The 20,967-nt window shown below is 37.1% G+C and overlaps 1 protein-coding gene across 1 annotated transcript in view; it reads left to right on the forward strand.

Annotated features, from left to right (window-relative positions):
* Positions 1–20,967, forward strand: part of DGKB (diacylglycerol kinase beta) — a 333,490-nt gene that overhangs the window by 54,130 nt on the left and 258,393 nt on the right. Inside the window, exons 3-4 of the mRNA XM_063411359.1 lie at positions 6,783–6,859; positions 11,050–11,070. Of these exons, the coding sequence (XP_063267429.1) occupies positions 6,783–6,859; positions 11,050–11,070 (98 nt within the window). The remainder of the gene's footprint in view (positions 1–6,782; positions 6,860–11,049; positions 11,071–20,967) is intronic.

Genomic DNA, 20,967 nt, shown 5'->3' on the forward strand with positions numbered 1-20,967 from the left:
TGGCTACAGCCTTCTTTCAGACAGTTGTAAAGAGTGGTAAGGTCTACCCTGAACCTTCTTTCCTCCAGGCTGAACAACCCTAGTACCCACAGATGCTCCTTGCAGGACTTGTGACAGACCCTTCCTCTGCTCCATTGCCCTTCTCTGGACACACTCTAGCACCTTTTTGTGAACACAGGATTTGAGGTGTGGCATTTTGGGGAAAACAGAAACAAATGAATTAGTGGATGTCTAAAATGTATACTTCAAAACCTGTAGAAATATTCTCAGACTTAAAATGCTATTTCCCTGTTTCCACTTAAAATCATAAGTAATACCTGCTAAAATTTTAACCAAACTGATTTGACTCTTCACTACTGGTTAGTGCTTAGACAAAATTTAAAAACCTCCTAATAATGAGGGTGTCAAAGATGACTAGTGATTTTGGAGTGAAATATGTTGTCAACAGCATCCCTTCCTTAATTTAATAGACAATTGTTTCATCATCATTCTAATGGAAAATCTTTTGAGCTGGGAGCCTCTATATGTGACGATCAAAAATAAAAAGAAAATGAGAAAAAGTTTGTATGATGTTTCAAACTCAATTGTGATGATGGGACCTGAGGGCTGGAGAAGCTCCCAAGGCTTCTCCTCCTTCCTGGTCTCAGTGTGAGGTGTTTCCTAACAGACTGACAGCCTGTTCCTTGCCTTGACCCCAGGAGATGCCCAGTGCCTGGCTCTGGGGCTGCCCAATGCCAGCTGTGGGGATGGACAGGCCTTGGTGGTCAGAGCCTACCCTGCTGACCCAGAGGATCCATGGGTCCTGGTCCCACAGAGCCCAAATACTTACAGCAGCCCTGAGTCTTCCTCTCAGAGATGCACTCTGAGGAGCTTTCAGACTGTTGAAGATGTAATTTTCAGAATGTCAGGAAATAAAGGAGTCCAGAAGACACTGTGAAAGTTAGCTGGAGTAATTTTAAAATGTAAAAAATCTGATGCATTTTTTTTCTTATTTAACAGTTTTTAAGTGCACTCAGAACTTAGCTGCAATTCTGCTCAATTTTTGGAGTCCATTTTTGTCCTTTACTTATTTCTTCCTTTGAAAACTCATCCCACGAACAGATTAAAATAAAGCCTCCCCCAACTCCCTGTTGTTTGCCATATACTTTTCACTTGAACATCTGCTTAGGGAAGAGGGATTTGATGGGCATTTTTTATTAATATGGACTAAAGATGTGTTGGCACATGCAGTCGATATTGCTTTTGTTCACAAAGAAGTCATTGTCTAAGTATCATTTAGTTCATAGCAATATGAACTGGTAAAATGAATCTGTCTTGCTCCTTGTGTTGCTGAGCCCCAGCAGGGAGGATGGGTGGAAGAGGCAGCTTCTGCTTTGGGTGTCAGGAGGAGGTTTTCTTCCGCAGCAGGAGCTGCTGCTCCTACCTCTCTCTTGTTCTACCTCCTCCATTCCTTGTTGTGGAGGTCACTTGCCACTGTATTTATTTAGGCATCATCATCCAATTCTGACTGAGTTTCTAAGAAGCATTTTTCCTAATTGTCATAGAATGCAATGGGAATGTAGTTTGCAGGGTGGAGCTCAATTCCTCTGATTACAGAGTTACCCAAACCATTTGGTAGCAGCAGGTTTGGAGAGGTCTCCTGTAGACTAGTAGACAGTGATTGCCTTCTCTTCTTGGCCACTCCTTGCAAGACCATAATAGGTTTTAAATTCTCATTACAAGAAAGCCAAAAATCAAGTGTTTATCCTATTAAAGGTTTAAAATGTCTGATTCCTTTGTGAAATTTGCATCAAAAGCCCACTTGTAGGTAATGAACCAAAACTGAGGTGTGACCTATATCAGAAGCTTTGGCAGTAAGCGGCAGCCGTACATATGGGCAGCATGTCACTGCCTTCTCTTACCAACAGAGACATGCTGCACCATGCTTGATGAGCCATGCCCTCACTGAAACAACCTTTTTGTAGAAAGGTGAACAGTTCTTACTCAATGGTTCTGCAATGGGTTGGTTGGCAGGCTAGGCTTTTTTAATATACTGGAATTTCTTGGCCAGTAAAGCTTTAGGTTAAGCGCGGCTGTAGCTCGAGTGAAAGCATTGTCCAGTTCTCTGAATAAAATGAACTAGGCAAAAAGAAAAAAAAAGTTGTGCATATAAATTTAGATACACACACATTACTTTATTGTTGCATCCACAAAAGAAAGTCCATAGAATAAGAACCTGTATAAAAATTGTAATACCAACTGATTGCTGGATTTCTCTCAGTGCTTCTCTTTGGTTTAGTTGTCAAGAAGAGCTTTTGAGTTTGAGCTGGCCTTTTTTGGCACGCAGAAAATTTTATATATATGATTGGATTTTTTGCTTTTCTAACTCATAATAAGATGTATAGAAAACCTCTGTGAACCTTTTATATTTTGTATGCGTGTGATGTGTTTCATATTATATTAAGTTTACAAAAGGCATATGGAGGTAGAAAGTGGTTATTACTCTACATGTTATTGTAGGTGTTAAAATTAGTTATGGCCCAATAAATATGCAGGTTGTTATGACTTTCTGTTGAGAATTATAACTCATAATGGAATTATTTTTGGTAATGTTTATTTCCTGTTAAAGTGAAAAGCATTCCTGTGTACGTAGCATATGAGTTTTACATAAGTTGTCTTATGGGTCTTTTTTTAAAGGAAAAAATTCTTTTGAAGGATTTTTCTGTGAGGATGAGGAGAAAATGTAGGAAAAGTGTGTGATCTGGGCAAGTTTTTCTTCTTTTGTGTTTTCTGATTATAGGAGAAACAGTACACAAAATTCCAGTCTCAACTGGGTGCTCAATTTTCTTCATCTGAAGTTGAGTCACTTTAAAAAATGAATAATAATTTTTAATGTGGGCTAAACTTCAAACGATTTTGAACTTAGTATGTAAATTTGTCTTCAGTTATAAAAAGTATCTTTGTCAGAGCTGAAAGATAGTTAGAAAAAATCAGACACTTTGATACTTTTGCTTTTATATATGCAGGTTTCATATTTCTAGTGTCATTATTTCAATTGTTTTGCCTTTATTCTAAAACAATACAACATTATCCCAAGTCGCATCTTTATTATTTTGGAGCCCTAATATAAAACAGGATTTCTACAGCATGGTGTAGAATCTAGCTACTTTCCTCCCATGTACTTGTAATAGCTTTTCAGTTAGCAGTCTTCTACACTGTGCCTTGCCTATTTATTCTGCCCCAAACTCAGTGGGGCATGAGGGAGGAAATGACATCTCACCTCATCCAAGGCAAACTCTGAATCCTGGGCCACGGGTCCCCTTTTTCTCCTTCCCCCTCTTGACTAAATGCAAATTGCAACAGAAAATAGGTTGAACAGTAAGAGTTGAAATCAATTCATGCAAGGGACAGAATTGAAGGTCTTCTGAATTTTGACTGAATACACAAAGCACTGCCCTAGTGGGTAATAAAAATAACAAAATTGTAAAAGCAAAGAGAAGGGAGATTTTTCATGAAACAAACATTGTATTTCAAGCTACATTAAGTTTGTACTGTGCCAGCTATAACTTTGCAGATAACATGGGATTTAAGCGCTGCCGTGACAGGCTATAAACTATATATGCACATATTTGGAAACCATCTCTCTTGAGGAGAGCTTGGAATGCAGAGACTAAGACAAAGAAGGAATTTGTCCTTGATTTTAAAAACAGCTAAGAGTGTTCCAACAGAGTTCAAAACCATATTTGTAATTTAACATGAGTGGTACTTACGAATTTCCTGAAATTGCTCAGAAGTGCTATGATGCTAAGGAATGCAAAACATCTGTAGTTTTAGGAAATAGAGAGAATGCAAGTTCTGTTCTGATGTTTGTGTTTACACCAGCATTTTACAGTGATTATGTACATGATTTGGATCAGACAAAACTGTAAAGAAATTCGTACCATTGTTTTTTTCTATACCTCCTATTTATTTTCTATTTTTAGAAAAAAATAATTCTTGAAAAAATGTCTAGTTACTTCTGTATATATTTTCTGGATTTTTTTTTTGCTTATTTTTTGACAAAAAACTTGACTATTTTTAAGTAGAATTGATAACTGTTTATTAGAGCTTCTATTCCATCCAGCTTTCTAGGACAGTTTTTTTGTTGGCTTTTTGGGGTTTTTTTATGTGATTCCTGAGAAAGAGTAGAAAATGAATCTCTTCTTCATATCCCTTCAGGACACTTATTAAAGCTGGAACATGTTCCCCATATTAGTTTGTCTACTGGAGGCTGAGGAAGAAGAATTAATTTTTTCTGAGAGTTGTTAGCACTGTTAAGGAGTATGAAGGCAGAACATGGTGTGTTGGCATTCTTCTTAAAATATTGATATGTCATTTTGAACATCTTGAAAGATCTCTATTCTATCTTGGATACTGTCACATGAACTGAAAAAAGTGATTGAATGACTGTGAACAAAAGATTGTAAAAATTATTCTGCCTTGGCCGTAGTACTCAAAATAGAACAGCTCCTGACCTGAATGTGGAAATCTTTTCAAAATTTTTCTGGACAACTGAAGCGGAATATACATCTGTGGACCTTTATTTTCTTGGCCATAATCTCAAACATGAAGGCAATGCTTTTGGGTGTGACTGTTTTAGACTCCTGCATTGTAAACGTGAATAGTTACATTGTTGTTGCAATAGAGCATATTTTCTATCTTGATACTTGACTAAGAAAAGTTAGGAAAAAAAATGGAAAGCAAGAATTCAATTCAATTTCAATAAGTAACATAACATAGGTTTTGCTTTTAACTACAGTTGCATAGACGTAATACCAATTTAAATATGAACATACTATCTGGCAAAATGTGAGATGAAAGTACAGTCATTGCTGAAAGAAAACCTCAAGACATTGTTTTAAAACCTCTAGAAAGTAGTCAGTTTCTATTTTATTTATGTATTTTTTAATTTGGACTGTAAAAGATGTCTGAGGAGGCCTTGCTGTCTTTCTATTTGATGTGCGTTTAAACTTTCCTCCAAAGTTCTGCCACACATCTGCTCATCTCACACTGCTGATTTTGTAGTTACTGACATCATTATCACAAGATGCAATGGTTTTTAAATACAACCATGCATATGAATACTGAAAAACATATTAAAATAATGGAAAGCAAGTAAAAATAAAATGTTGTCAGTCATCAATTTGTGTGCTTGTCCTGGTCAGTAAGTGTCTAACCCACCAGCTTCTATTTACAGCTGATAATAAAATTTGTTGTTTAACATATTTATTTTTGTATTATTTTTATTTTTTTACATCAAGTTAGAATTTTCTGTTGTAATTCAAATGACTTAGCAATAAGATTATAGATGATTTTGTCAAGTAAATGTTTGCATAGACTGCCCAAGAGACCTGCTAAACTCCGTTGCTTACAGTTGACAATAACGTTGAAATACATCCAATTAGTGAAAATAAACAATTTTATTGAGGCCACACATAGTCTCAGGTGTTTTTATTTAAGAAAATTTGATAAATGGAAGAGCCGTTCTTATTACTGTGTAAACTGTGTGTGAGAGTGGGAGGGAAACACCTCCTCCAACACCTCTTAAAACTGAATTTTAGGGTTGCATCCTGTTTATAGCTGCTATGAACTGTTACAGAACTGTTACATAACTATTGTTCAAATCCTTGGCTGCTACACTTTCTCCTTTCAGGTCACATAATTTGCCAAATGTACGTTTTAGAGTCAAGTTTAAGATGCTGGATTTCTTTAAAGTCTAAGAACTATTAGAATGCCTTATTTTGTTGATTTAATTAATAAAAGCCATGTTAGGTCCTAATGTTTGGAGTATTAAGTGCTGAAATAATTACCCTAGAGAATCTTGTTCTTGGTTCGCTCTTTGCTTCTCTACTTTCCTTCCAGCTTTTGTTGTAAATAAACTGCAGATGCAAAGTTCACCTATTCTCTTATTCACTGCCTTGGTACTCATTACATGGTGTTGTGGCCATGATGCACATTTGACCATTGTACACTCAATTACTGCATTTTAAAGAAACAAACGAGTTAGAGTTATTTTTCTTGTGTTGCTGAGATATTTAATGTGGAAAAGATGGTTATGTGCATGATGAGTTCTAAGTGAATCTGAGTTCAAGGGTTTTATGTAATGGCAACTTACTGAAATAATTGCTTTGTTATTCTGCATATAGCTAAAATAAATTGGAAAAATTATACCTACCTGATTCCGAACTGCAGGGATTTGCACAATTCTGTTTAACAAAGGTTACTGAAGCTGATGGTTTTTAGACCTAGGCAGTCTGCAAAAATTGAGGTTTTGAGAACAACATTTGTTTTCTGTGACATGACCACTGAAGAGATTTTTTCTGGAAGGTTCCCATTTATCATGATATAGTCCAGCTCCTCTACTCACTGGCAGCTCTGCCAAAGGAGGTTTTGTACTGCTGGTGGAAATGACCATGTTTTGTGGTTGATTTAAGGACAAGAAAAGTGACCTGAAATAGTCCTGAAAAAAGGTCCTTCAGAAATATGATATATAATAGTTAAGGATTAGATCAAAGAGTGTTTGTTTCTGAGCATTTTTGTTTACTGTGTTTACTTACTGGTTTTTACAGCACTTGTTAAGAAGGTTTATAAAGTATGTTCTCATTTTCTTTGTGCCCACAGCTCTCATGCAGCTACAGAAAATTACTGATGTGCATTGTGAAAAGCTATTAGCAGTTTTGATTGTTGTTTTTTTAATTACAGTTCATATTATGTAAATCAGTGTTCTGTATTTTCAATTTCTTTCTCTTTATTTTTTTCTCCAGATTCCACCAAGAAAATTAAGGATGTCTTAGAAGAATTCCATGGCAGTGGTGTGTTAGCAAAATATAATCCTGAAGGGGTAATTTTTCCTGTTTCTTAATGATCAGAACTAATGGGGACAGTTTACAGATTCTGCAGCCATTCTAAGCATTTGAAATATAAGATTATTTATAAATCAGGTGTTTGGGATATTTGAAAGTGTTTGGAAAGCAAAAAAAACCAGGATGCCATATGATCTGGAATATCTCTGTAGTCAGTTGGGTCAGTTATCCCAGCTGTTCCCCTTGCCAGATTCTTGTGTACCTTCGTCTGCCTCGCCTGGTGGGCTGGTGAGAAAAGGCCATGACTCTGTGTAAATAACTAAAATATCACTCGGTTAAATCAGCACACAGATTCTCTTCCCCCCTGCCCCCAAATAAAAACCAAACACCCAAAACACCTCCACAACCCTTATGGTAAGATTAGTATGGTTTTCACATCTCTGAAGATTAGAAATGTTAGGCTTAATTTCAAAAGTTATAAAAATGATAAAAATGGAGTACATGAAGATTTCTTTTTAAATTCTGTTTCCCTTGTGTTGTTTCTGGTAGTGGGATTTTCCTATGTTACAAAACAAAGAATTCAGCTGAAAAAAAGCTGTGTATGCAGATTGCCAGTACAGATTCTCCACTAGACAAAGTATTCTGATTTGGCTGGAAGAAGAAGCCAGATTGTTTTGTTTTCTTATGCTCAATTGAAATTTGCATTTGCTTAGCACATCCTAGTAGTGTGATTCAGAATGTAACTAAATAAAAAACGGTTTCAGCAATGTTTCTAATAGTAATATTTCTGACTGTGCTCACATTATGTGAAATTAAGGATAGAAATGTGCTGACCATTATGAAAATTACTTGATCTTTAATTTCAAGATGTAAAATGCAAAAAATTATTGACAACATATTGGCAATAATACAATTATTGCCAACTAATGAGTTATAGCTTTTTAGGTGTTGAAAAATCATTTGATGTTTGAACTTGGTCAGTCATAATGCTGGTCATTTTAGTCAGTTTCTGAGGAAAAAAACCTAACAATTCAGTAAAATAGTGTGAGTTGATCCTGTAAATTATCATCTTAGATTTTCAGGTTTCTAGCTTAGTACAGTCACAGAATATAAATGGATGGGAATGCTGTGATCATCCACAGGCGGTAGGACCTCCCTTACCTACTTTTTCTTAGAACACAGACATACTTTTGGTTTTGGGTTTGTTTTTTTTTTCTAGGAAAAATGTGAACTGATAAAATGGCCTTAATCTGTTACAAGTTTTTTCTTCTAATTTTTCACTCATTATCAGTCATCATACAGCATGTTCAGTTTTGTGAAGTGTACCCTGTTAAAGTAAAAAATAACTGCATTTTATGTGTATTTAAATAATATGTTGCCATATAGGTAACATATTTTCAAATTGTCAATTGTATATAAACATGATGACCTGAAGTGGTGTGATTAGTCTCTTTTAACAAAGTCATTCTTCCAATTTGGGGCTACATGGAAGTTCAGTCATGGCAAGATGGGTACCCAGGAAAGCTGCTCTGACTGAAGCCAGGTGAATCAGCAAAATTTTTGCCAAGTTGGAATTAATAAGCACAGTTGGTCTTGAGACGAGTCTGTGACTCTGCATGGTGTCTCCCTGTTCTTCATTTCACAGCTGTTCATCTGCACAATTCTAGCAGTGTATTGAAACATCCAGAGCAGCAAAATACCCAGGGCAGGGAGCAGGACAGGAGGCGGGTAGGGGAAGAAGGAATTCAAGACAGACACCCTGTGATGACTTCAATATCTTCAGCAGGAATCAAGTTATTCACTGCTCCTGGGTCAATACTGGACCTAGGCTAACCCTGACAGCTTTTGTACTTTGCTGCTCAGCACGTAGGCTTCAGGCAGTGCAACATAAAGAAAACATAGCTAGAACAAAGCTACTTTGGATCTAATAAGATTTGTTAGCTCAAGGTTCATGCCATAAGCTGCTAACTGGAAGCAAAGTGGCTGAAATTTCCTGTGGCACTGAGTGAATATTCTGTTCTGACAAGAACTGCCTTTGCACAGGTGTGTCTATATTCATGCATTCAGCCTGCTGTGTGGATAAACTCTTTACAGAATGATTTGCAAGTTGATTTTATGTGGTTGGATGAGGACCCTGTGGATTGGGTTTAAGTAAATGAGGTGACAAAAATTAATTGATCCAGCTGGCATCAATCTTAATGAAGCTATTTGTTTGCTTATATTCTGGACAGCACTTCTGTTTTGGTTGTTTTGTTTTGTAGAGGATATCATCATATTTTCATTTTACCTCTCTTTCCTAGATCGTTATCTTATAAACACTCCAAATGGTTTAAGTCTTATTCTTAATATGATATGCCAGAATATGCCAGTTTTTTTCCAATAAACATGAGTCATAGACCTATGGCAAATTCAGCAGAGTGATATATTTACTTAAATATTTACTTATATCTTTATATAAGGAGTTTAGGAGTTTATTCCACTCCTGTGGTTCTACAATGCAGTTTTTTATCACAAGCTGATCTAATGGAATGCAAATAGCCATTGATAATGAAAATTTGCTACCTGAAATAATCTGGTTTGTTTTTACATTATTTTATATCTTGTTGAGTGAGTGGATTTTGGGATTGGGAGAAGAGGTGTATATAATTATCAGAAGGTTATCTACTATAGAGAGTTTATTTATGGAACTTTACTCTCTACTTTCAATGTAAAGGAGATGCCTAAAATTTCTAGGAATGCTACTGAACACCTGCCCTTTCATGTTCTTCTCTGAGTCAGTATCAAAGAGGTAATTAAGATTGGATTTTATACATGGGATAAGACACATAGGTAGTCTAAGACCAGCTGCCATTGATAAATACTCTTTTCATCATTTGAGATTTATAATAATTAATTTCATCCGTTTCGCTTTGAGGGTAGCAATGAATAGGTTGGCAAGAATTAGGAAAGCAGATAGAGCTAAAGACAAAAGTGTATAAATGGGCAGTAAATACATAGCATTGTGTACTTGTAGTCCTAGTGCTGTCATCCTTTTTGAGAGCATCCTAAGTTTTTGTTTATGGAGTAGTCCATGGGCTTTCTTGGCCACCTGGGCATATGCTGGCCCATGTTCAACTGGCTGTCAGCCAGCATGTCCAACTCCTTTTCTGCTGGCCAGCTTTCCACACAATTTTCCCCCAGCGTGTGGAACTGCCTGGGCTCACTGTGACCCAAGTGCAGGACATGGCACTGGGCCTTGTTGAACCTCATATCACTGACTTAGCCCACTCAGACTTAGCCTGTCCAGATCCCTATGCAGAGCCTTCCTACCCTCAAGTAGGAAATCAAAGCTCTTGCCCAACAGGGCATCATCTTCAGACTGACTGAGGTGCAAGTCATACCTTTGTCCAGATCATTGATACAGATATTATAAATGACTTGGTGAGTCCTGGGAAACACCACTTCTGACTGGCTACTAACTGGATATAACTCCACTGACCAGCACTCCCTAGGCCCAGCCACCTGGCTAGAGCAGGGTAAAAACCTGGCCAGTGTATTAGCCAGCAAAGGGTGCACCTGTCCAAGCCACGAGATGACAGTTTCTCCAGGAGAATGCAGGGTTAAAGGCTGTACTAAAGACCTTAGAGGTCTTTTCTGATCTTAACGATATGGAATCTACAGAAGTCAAGGTAGACAATATCCTCATCTACTGAGTGGGTCAACTTGTCATAGGAGTTTAGGTGTCAAGGATGAGGGACTCAAGCAGGATCTGCCTTTGTCAAAGTCCTACAGGCCTGACCTGATACCCTGGTGCTCTTGTATGTTCCATGTGGAGGCACTGAGGATCATCTCCAAGACCTTCCCACTTGGATTTTAGAGTATTCAGTTCTGATAACTGAATTCAGTTTCATTTACAGCTCTTCCTGGTAACAATTTTTAATGCTTTTTTAAAGTACACATGGAAGAAAGACTAACATTATATTCATTTATCTTTCTTGGTTGTCTGTCATTGCATGTTTAGAAATAAATTGCTTGCACTGTCTAATAAAGACTAGAAAGCTGACTTACAACCATTTTCTTTACTTATATGCTAATGCAAGAAAATGGGGTAGTCCATCTAATGTCTTAAACCTGCTCATCTAAATCACTAACCTTTCACTAAAAATATTTCTGTGATAAAAACAGAGCTTGAGTGTTATGGCACTGCACTAATGTATGTATGTTCTTTCTTTCCTTGCATGTGTTACAGAAACAAGATATACTTAATCAAGTAAGTAATGTTATTTTTTTTCTTTCTTTATGCATAGGTGCTGTATATTTTATTTTGTAGGCTTCCATTGAGAGGCACGTATTAATAAATACTGCATGTGGCTATTCTTTCAGGTGACAGAGTAATACTTAAATCTGAAAACCAGAATGCATTCCTTTTCTGCTGGCAGAGTTTTTCACTGCGTGGATTTCATTTTTGTCATTCACAGTACATAATTTTACTAACATCAATTGAGTTGAATATGAGAAATAAGAGCAAGTAATTGACTTGTTCCATACTTGTCACAGAAACTTTGCCTCACTGTGAGATCTCATAGTGGTCTATATTATTCTGAAATGATAAGAACACAACTCAGGAAAAAATATTAAATACTGATTTCTGTAACCATATAATACCATGTATTTGTATGTGGCAGATGTAAACTTGCGGATTAATTAATTTGAATAAGGGTTTTGCTGTGCTTTAAGCAATTGTGACTTTACAGCAATTGCAAGAGAAATGGTTAAAATGCTGATCATCAACCCAAGAAGCTACACGTGAGAAACTTCAGTAACCTCAAACCAGGTATAAAAGTAAAATGGGGAAAAAGAAGAAAGGGAAGAAGGACTAATCAAATGAATCAAATGGACGAGTTTTTTTAAGTGACCTAGTTATTCTTTCTTCGTAAGACAAAGGTGTTAAAAAGCTCCAGCTCTGCTGTTCTGGGAAGAGGAAGCCAGAACATGAGAACAATGAGAAAGTCAAGAGAGTGAAAGGATTAGTTTTGGAGGAACCCTTCACTTTCTGGGGTCAGAGGCCAGCTGAGCTTTTGGAAATGTGTTAGTAAGAGCAGAACTCCCCATTCCCAACAGGACTTTCTTCAGATGACCAAGGTTATTTATTTTTTCAAATAAGCTAACAGAGTGACTTCAGCATGTCCTGAAAGAGGTTTCAGCATTAAAGGAGTGTGTCTGTGACCAATCTTGAGTGTAATCTCATCAGTATTTAGCTAGTTTCTTTGTCAAATGAGTAGATGAATAGTAATAGACTCAACAAACAAAATGTAATTTGGGAATTAATATCACACTGGTAAAGCTTGATGATGTAATGGACTGCAGTAAATGGAATGAGATGCACGTGTGCAGAGTAGAGTGTGGTGTACCCTAGTCCAGCTGGCATTGTCAGATAAATTGAGGTGTAGCTGATCACAAGATGAACGCCAAGTATGATTGTGGTTTAGTCATGAAGAGGAGAAGGATGTTGTAATAGTGTTCCTGTGGCCCTGGCAGTCTGGAAAGAAGACAAAATTGTAAAAAGAGATGTCTTGGGCCCATTGACATAAGTGGAGAAGCACTTACAGTTTCAAGCACACAGAAATATGGTTTGAAAGGATACTTTATGTTTGCCTTATTATAATATATTAAGTGAAGTATTTCTACTACAGATAGAAAGATTTAATTTTCTATAAAAAAAGTTACTGCAGAAGTCACATCTTTCTATTTTTGTCCAAATGATGGGATGAAGTGAATTCAAATTGGAACTAATTTACAGAAGGCTAGTAGGATGTGCAGAACTGTGGCATATATAATGTAGGAGAAGCCTGTCCCTCACATGTAAGATGCTTAAGTTGCATCTTTCTATCTACAAAAGAAAAGAATGTAATATCTTGTGTGTATCGCCAGAAATATATTGTAGAATTCATACACTGGATACTCTGTTTTTCTGGCTCTATGGCCAAAATTTCTAGGGAAAGCTTTTTGGATACCTAGAGAGTTGGGAAGCCTGCCAGACAGAATTGTTGGCAGTCTGGCTGTGAGCCTCCTTTCTGTGGAGCGTGTTGAGGGCATTGAGGTGTGAAATAGTTTAGATAGTCAATTTCTGCTGCAAAGCTGTTCCATTTTGAATATTTTTTATTATCTTTACAGGTCTTTCTCTATCTCCTTTTGTCAGTCTGTGCTACCAGTGCTAATCTCCTTCTCTGATATCCTCCTTTCCTTCTGATACACTTCTCTGCCTTAAGAACTTATTTTTATCCCTTTTTTCCTTTACATTATTGTATTGTACAGGACCTTAGGTTTAAACTGTATGAGCCTATTACCACTGTCATTTACATGTCACACATTAAAAAAGGCAACTTAAAGAGCTTTAGACAGGCTATTTAATTATGATGGGGGGTGTTTGTTTTCATTATGAAGAAGAATATGTTATGTTTTCTGGTTTTTATTGTGTTGGCTTCAGCTAGGCTTGATTCACCTGCATGGTAGCATCTAGATGATGTTTGTGAAAGTGCATAGGAATACCACTACTCATATCCTTTTAGTTTTTTCTAAGCTATACTTTTAAATACTGATGAGGAGAAAGTCAAACTTAGATCAGTTAGTATAGGTCACTTTTACTAAAATCCATACATTTACTTAGTATACAAGTGGTTGTAACATGTTGGCCAATTGAACAGAACATTTTAAACCCTTTTTCCATTGGTGTATGTTATTATTCCAAGTGAAAGTTCCAATTAGGCTCAGATTGTGTTAAATCTCAGCAAACTGTTCATTTATGAAGTGAAAGTTTATTAATTTGTATTTTTTAAAACTTTAAAGATGGGGGGATGGACAGTAACAGGTAACATGACATTGTCACATACTACTTTTCTTACTAAAAGTGTTGCAGCAAGTATTTTTAAAACATGTAGCTGAAATAACCTCCAGAAAATTTGCAGTGCACAGACAGAGTCATTACAGGTGAAATATGTGAGAATACCATTGCCATAGAACATGCATAGAAAAATGATTTTTCTTAATTTAAGGGACATTATGGAAATACCAATTCAGACACGTTTGTCCATGAGCAGGTTTTTTACACAATCTCCATGTGCAGATAAATTGTTTGTTTCAACCAGAACTTTTTGCCGTAACTGACGTTTTTCAGAGATTCCTTAATTCTGCTATTTTATTTGGCTTTTGTCTGAACCATGCCACTTACCCATTTTTCCTGACCAGTTCTTTTGGGACAGAATGCCAACTATCTACTTGTCACTTGTTTGATATATACTAATTTCAAGTAGACTCTGAATGATAATCTTCTACAAGAACCTTCAAGAAGTATGTGATTTATCACTCTTCTTAAAAAAAAAAATCATTGTATAGTAAATGTAGCATACTTTAGTAAAAGTATTAAATACAAGTACTTATGTGTGTAGTACTTAAGGATATACAAACTTCTGCACATATAGAATTACGTATTAAGGAAAACCTGCTGATAAAAAAGAGTTTGGTTTTTGTTTTTTTTTCACCTGCATGTGAGATTGGGACGAGACTGCAGTAGCTGGTGAATACATTCCAGACTTATTCTGGTAATAAGTATCAATTTATTTTAATAATATGAGAATGTTATGCTTAAAAATCTAATTATTGTATAAAACCAGAGTTTTCCTGTTTCCACATTAGATGTTTTGTTGAACTTGCTTCTTTGAAAAGCTGGGGGAAATTTTTGGCAGTAATTTATGTCTGTGTATTGGTAATATCCAAATATTATTTGTCGATATGGAGTATTTGGTAGGAGCAGCCTGTGAGAGTATGTGGGTTTTTAAATTTTTTTTAAACATTCATATCAGTAGATATGAATTTGAATGCTGATATAACTAAGAAATAGTTTTATTTGGTTACCAGAATTTCAAACTTAATTATGTAAAAATTGTATTAAATGGAATGCTTAGACTAGGAAATGCTAAGGACTTCGAGTTTAAACCAAATTTTACCCTGATGCCCAAAGCCATCTTCATGAGGAATTCCAAATTTGATTTGAATTTCTGCCCTATGAACATTTTAAATACATTTTAAACACCAAGAACTTACGGATTCTCATGCGATTCATGGGTTTTAGCTTGTTAATCCTCTGTATATAGTCTCTCCACTTTTTTTCCGCATCTTTTGGCGTTTTGAAATGTGATAGTCAATGAATCTTCAAGACTTTGACTTTTGTGGGAATGCTTTAGCACTGGTGTTCACAGCTGATCACGTAATTGTGAGTGCATTAGTGTTTGCCATTGTTGTCATAGCACTGTGTGTGGATCAAGGCCCTGTAATATCTACTCTTATTCAACAGTTAATTTTTCACATATTGGGTCAATATGAGTAGTTTAAAAAGAAATAATCAGTTAAATTAACTTTACCCAACCCCCCAAAAAAATAACCCAGAGCAATTACTGTCAGTAGATGAAAGCTGATTATATTTTTGGTACCAATTGGAGATCAGACAACATAATTTAAAAAGTAATTAATTGAAAATTACATTTCAACATAACTCTTTCCATTATCTGTGAAATGTTCTTTTTAATAAATGAAAACCATATGTTATTGAAGTCTCTTGAAATGAATGATTTCTCTTTTTTTTCTTTTCTGTCTTACATTCTGTTTTTCAAGATGCTGAAAATAGTGGCTTATGTTGAAATATTTTTTGCAAATCTAAAAGAAGAAAAGACCAAAGAGAATGTGGTATTTTAAAAGACTTTATGGGTGGAGATTAATTTCAAACAGTAGATCATGTCTTGTTCCCATTTGTGTGGCCAGCATGGTGGGGTGGAGTAAAAGGAATATTATTCTACCCCTCCCTGCACTGCTTCGTCCACAATAGCAACTCTTTTGTCAAGACACTATTAATTTCTTGGTGTCTTGTTGAGGGATACAGCTTCTCTCACTTCTTTCAACATATCATCCAGAAGAACTGGTTGTATTTACACTATCTGGGAAAGTGTAGGAGACAGTTAGACCTCTCTATTGAGTAAAAAGCTTCCATTTGCTTAATAAATTACTGGTTCTCTTCAAATGTGTTAGTATGGTAGCAGTAAAAACACTGTGTAGCAAAGTTTAAAAACTTCTATATAAAAAGATGCAAAAATTTCCTTGTATATATCCCATTTTTCACTGAGGAACCATGTTTTCTGTATTCTCAGTATTGGGATATGACTTTTGATGTCTATGTCCTGTGGAGTTCTGTGTGTTGACACAACATACATATAAATGCATGAATCTTCAAAATATGCACATTTGGATTTTTTTTTTTTTTATCCTACAAATTGTCTCGGTTTGAGGGGGAGGTGAATTTTCCAGGAAGTTGTGGGCAAACCAATCAGTGGTCAAGTTTTATGCTGGCACCTGGAGTAGTCACTGGGAGGTTTGGACACGCCTCTGAGAACACAAGGGGTTAAAAGCAAGGACTCCCAGAGGGTCTGCCTCTTTTGGGTTCTGGTTTCAGCAGAGAAACATCTTCACCTCCTCCTCTTCTCAGCTTACAAGGCTGAGTGGAGGAGGGGAACCATGTGGCAGGGCTGAGGGGAACCACGCGGCAGGGCTGAGGTAAGCTGGAGCCCCGGAGTGGGGAGAGAGTGAACAGGACTGGAGCTGAGCTGGCCCCATCCAGGATGGAGGGGTGGAAAACTGTGGAGGTGCTTTCTGGCCTGTCCTCTCCCCACCCCCTACCTTCTGGGAGAAGGTGCCCAGCCGCCTGTGGGAGTTGCTGAGCTTGGGAGTGCCTGAGCCTGCAGCCCTGCCGGAGCCAAGAACTGTTAACTCTTTCTGAGGCAGAAGGAAACTTTTCCCAGACATTGATTCTCATGGCTAGTAGTTTCAGAAGAGAGAGAGAGACAGCTTGGGACTGAGATGATAAAGGAAGATGAAAAGAACTTCAGATAGGCAGAGATGAAGAGGAGTGGCTTTTAGGCTAGACTTTTCTTGCATAATGTTAGCCATAGACGGAACTTGAATCTCTTTTGAACATAAACTGCATTTGGGTGGATGTAGCTGGCTTGACTTGCTGCAGTAGAGCGAGCAGAGAAGAGAGGAAGAGGGTGTGGTGGTGCCCTCTGGCCTCAGAGAAGAAACCCTCGGCCCCAGGGGAAAGATGGGGAGAGCCCGGCATGCAAGCATCCTTAAAAAAAGCTCTATATGCAGCTTTGGCCCATGGACAGTGGTGAGAGCACTAGACATAGGAAAGAGAAAGTGTCCCCTGGCAGACTTCTCCGGGTGGTGCTGTGGGTGACATGGAAACACATAAGGGGTAGATCCATGTTTTCTGAAGAGCAGTCTGTGGTGCAAGAAAGACTCTTCTCTCCCTTGCTGAATTAAAGATTAGTTTTTTTGAATAGTGATTGTTTGATTTAAAACCCAAGGTTTTGGTCCATAGAGAGTAATGTGTAAGAGGTAGAAGTTAAAGGAAGAGAAGAAATGTTCTGAGAAGTTTTCATTTCTGGTTTTTTTTTTCCTTTTCTATTTCTGTTCTTATGTAATGTAATAAAGTTTTGTTTTCTGTTTTCAAGTTTTGAGCCTGCTCTGCTCTGTTCCTGATCACATCCCACAGTAGTTGTTAGAGAAAAAACATACATTCATAGGTGCATTAACATCTAGCCAGTGCTAACCCATGACACAAATGTGTTTAATATCAGTAAAGCAGAAAAGTGAATTATAAATTGAACAGCTTAACTGCTCTAGGAGAAAGGATAAGGTCAAATACAGACAGTGTTTGTAGATGGAGTTCAGCCTCTTCTCTGTTGCTCAAGGTACTAGGAACCATTCTGCTGCTTGGGACAGAATCAGGCATTTTAAGGCACCTCCATAGCCTGTTCATGCCATACTCAGGAGATAAAGACTTGTGGTTTTATATATAGCCCAACTGTGTGTTGGGCTATATATGTCTTGTACTAAACTAGAAGAAACCTGGAATTGTCTGCTATTTTGCCAAGCAAAATCATAGCTGCTACTCGGAAACCAGTCCTTCAATTCCTGTTCTTCCTGAGACTCACCTCTGTGAAGTAGCACTAAATTAGTGTAATGTACTTATCAGTGAGTCCTTGAGATGAAACAGAGCTCTTATCACAATAATTGGAGATTTTTTTTAAAGCATATTAAGCATAGGCTGATGCACATTCCTTTTTCCTTAGAGTCCATCATATTCTGCTTATCTGGGATTCAAAAGAAACTGAAGTGTGGGGAAGCAAGAGCTTTGCTTTATGGCATTGGTGTGGAGTAGAAAGAGAAGTAAGATAAATACATTCTTTAGTGACGTTAGTAATGTAAAAAACATCTTGTCACATATCTGTGAGATACATGGGATACATTGCAAAGAAATCCACATATGATACTGTGGAAAACAGTGGTTGCTTTAATGTCAGGTTTGTAGTATTTTGTGCAGTAAGAGAAGCATAAAGTTCCAGACTACTTTTCTAACTATGAATGGAGATTTTTAGCGCATCTAAAAACCCCAAACTATTTTTAATGGTTTTGTTTCTTCATAGTTGTGAACTCTTTAGTTAAAGTAATCAGTGTCATCCTGGAAAATCTCTTGAAATATGTAGTTTATACTGAAAACTTTATTTGATCAGTTGCCAGGTCTTTAATTTCTTTGTGACTTCCATGTCTTTAAAGTTAAGATTCTTTAGTAATGTTTTTTTTCTAGTTCAGTGGTTGCTCATTGTTTAAATGTGACTTTTTATGCGTGCTTGATGTTCTTTCATCCGATTTTGTGTAGTATCTTAGGATAAACTAGTGTTCAGATTCAGGGGAAAAATAATATCAGCTAATAGTATAGGGCAACTTGGAACTCGATCATCTAGTTCCAAGATACCTGCCAGGGGCATGGACACCTTCTGCTAGACCAGGTTGCTCAGGGCCCTTGAAAACTGCCAGGGATGGGGCATCCACAACTTTTGTGGGCAGCCTGTCCCAGTGCCTCACCACCCTCATTATAAAGAACTTCCTAATATCAATCCTAAACCTACCCTTGCTCAGTTTAAAGCCATTACACCTTGTCCTATCTCTACCTGCCCTTGTGAAAAGTCCCTCACTAGCTTTCTCCCCAGCTCCCTTTAGGGATTGAAAGGTGCCCAGAGCCTTCTCTACTCCTGAACCATCCCAGCCCTCCTGTCTTCTTAGGAGAGGTTTTCTGAGATATAGAAGGACAACAAAAGGCTAGGCTAAAGAATTTTCTACATAATTGGCTTTTTAAATGCCTTATTACAGAAAAGTAGGTAAGTATATCCAACTGCTTGTGACCTGTTAGAGTTTGCCAGGAGCTTTTAGCTGCTGGGGTAGAAGGAACTACAGTGTTCTGAGGATGTACTTTCAGATCTTATCTTGGTTCTTCCATGGAGTGCAGACTATTCTTTATAACCCAAAAAAGCCTCTTTTTGTCTGTTCCATCACCATTTTCCTTAAGAGTGTCAGGCAGCTGCTCCAATTAGGTTGCCTGCAGATGTGGTTGAAATCTCTGATTCCAAATCTGGAGTCTGCAACTCAATTCCAGCCTTCTTCCCCACCTCCTACACAGTTACCCAGTGATGCCTCCTTGATAGCCGACATGCAACGGAGATAGGGTTGTAAACAAGTTTGGAAGAAAGACTGGTATTTTCTGCCTGGGCTTGCCTGGCCCAGATGTCACCTCCTCACATACTCAGTCTGTACACAAATGGCATTGTCTCTCTGTCTCATTTTCCAGACATCTATTTTAAGAAGAATAGCTGCTATGTGGTATTTTGCAGTTGCCAGTTTTTATCCATATAGCTAGTATTGCTTTAGTTTTATATATTCATGTTTTAAAAAATGTATAAGGCATAACAGAGTTCTGTGATAAACTTTTTTTGTATTGTATTATTCTAAGAATAGCATTATGAGGATAATCTTAACCTAATAATTTCTGTTTCATCCTGGTTCTTAAAGGGCTATTTGAGTGAAGGAGTTTTCTCCAGAATAAGGGGAGTTGGTAGAGCAAATCCTCATTGTTTGTGACTTCCTTGTAAAGTGAAGGATGCCATAAGCCATAATGTTCAGAAAAATTTCCACCACAACACATTGGTTGGGTATGAGTTCTTTACCAAGAACAATTCAGCTGAAGCTACAGATCTGGGCAAATCTCTCTATATTTGCTTAGTCAGACATCATGGCAGGAATGTTAACATAGTACGTGGAAATAAAGACAGATTAGTCTGCTTTGTTTCACCGTAGTGAAAACTACTTTTGTTTTTAATAATAAAAAAGTAACTTTTTTTTTGCTCAGATGGAATGTTTTGCATGTAATCTTTTCATGGCATTTACGTTAAAAACCACACGACTGTTAGATCTTTTGGACTAATGCATACATTTGAAAATTTAATTGCAGCATATATGCAGGATGTGAGATGACATGTTACAGTGTCAGAGGCACTGAAGTACCTCACTGAGCAATCCATAATTGCTGTTTGCTGCTTCATTTAGCATTAGTATATGACAGTGTGTATGGATGAATATTTATTTATATATGCAATACATATATTTTTTCTGTTTCTTCTGGCATAGGTGTAGATCCTGAATAGATCTACACTCTGAGTAAAGATAGCTATGCATTGCAACTCTGCTATGGCAATTTAAAAAAGAAAATAAATAAAATCTTGTCTCATCTATTTTCTGTAAAATTGACTTAAGCATCTTACATTTTTCCGTGTGTCCGGAAGTACTGCCTTGACAGCTGAAATATTTTGGCCTCTTTTTTGATAAACCTCTGTGAGTACATGTTTGGATCACTTCATTCGTAGGAGTTTATCAGTAATTTGTTCAGTCACACTTTTGCAAATATTTAATAATTTTTTTTGCACAGACATACAAAAACCTGATTTTTCCTTCGGTGACTCTTCTGCTCTTTCCTGATACTTGGATGCTCTTTAGAGACACAGGTTGGAATTTCCTTAGGCGAATGGGAAGTCAGCCAAGGTGATTCCCACTGGCGAGTTGTCTTCACCAGGAGCTTTTTTTTCCCCCACGAGAGGAAAAATCTGTTACTTTTTCTCTGCTTTCTGAAGGAGGTGATAGTCTCTGTTGTACTTAGTGCATAGCACATTTTTTAGGTTTTTTGGTGGATGATTTTATTTTTCTGTGATCATGTATAGAAAGAACCTTC

This window comes from Prinia subflava, chromosome 1 (assembly GCF_021018805.1).
Source record: "Prinia subflava isolate CZ2003 ecotype Zambia chromosome 1, Cam_Psub_1.2, whole genome shotgun sequence".
NCBI classification, from domain to species: domain Eukaryota; kingdom Metazoa; phylum Chordata; class Aves; order Passeriformes; family Cisticolidae; genus Prinia; species Prinia subflava.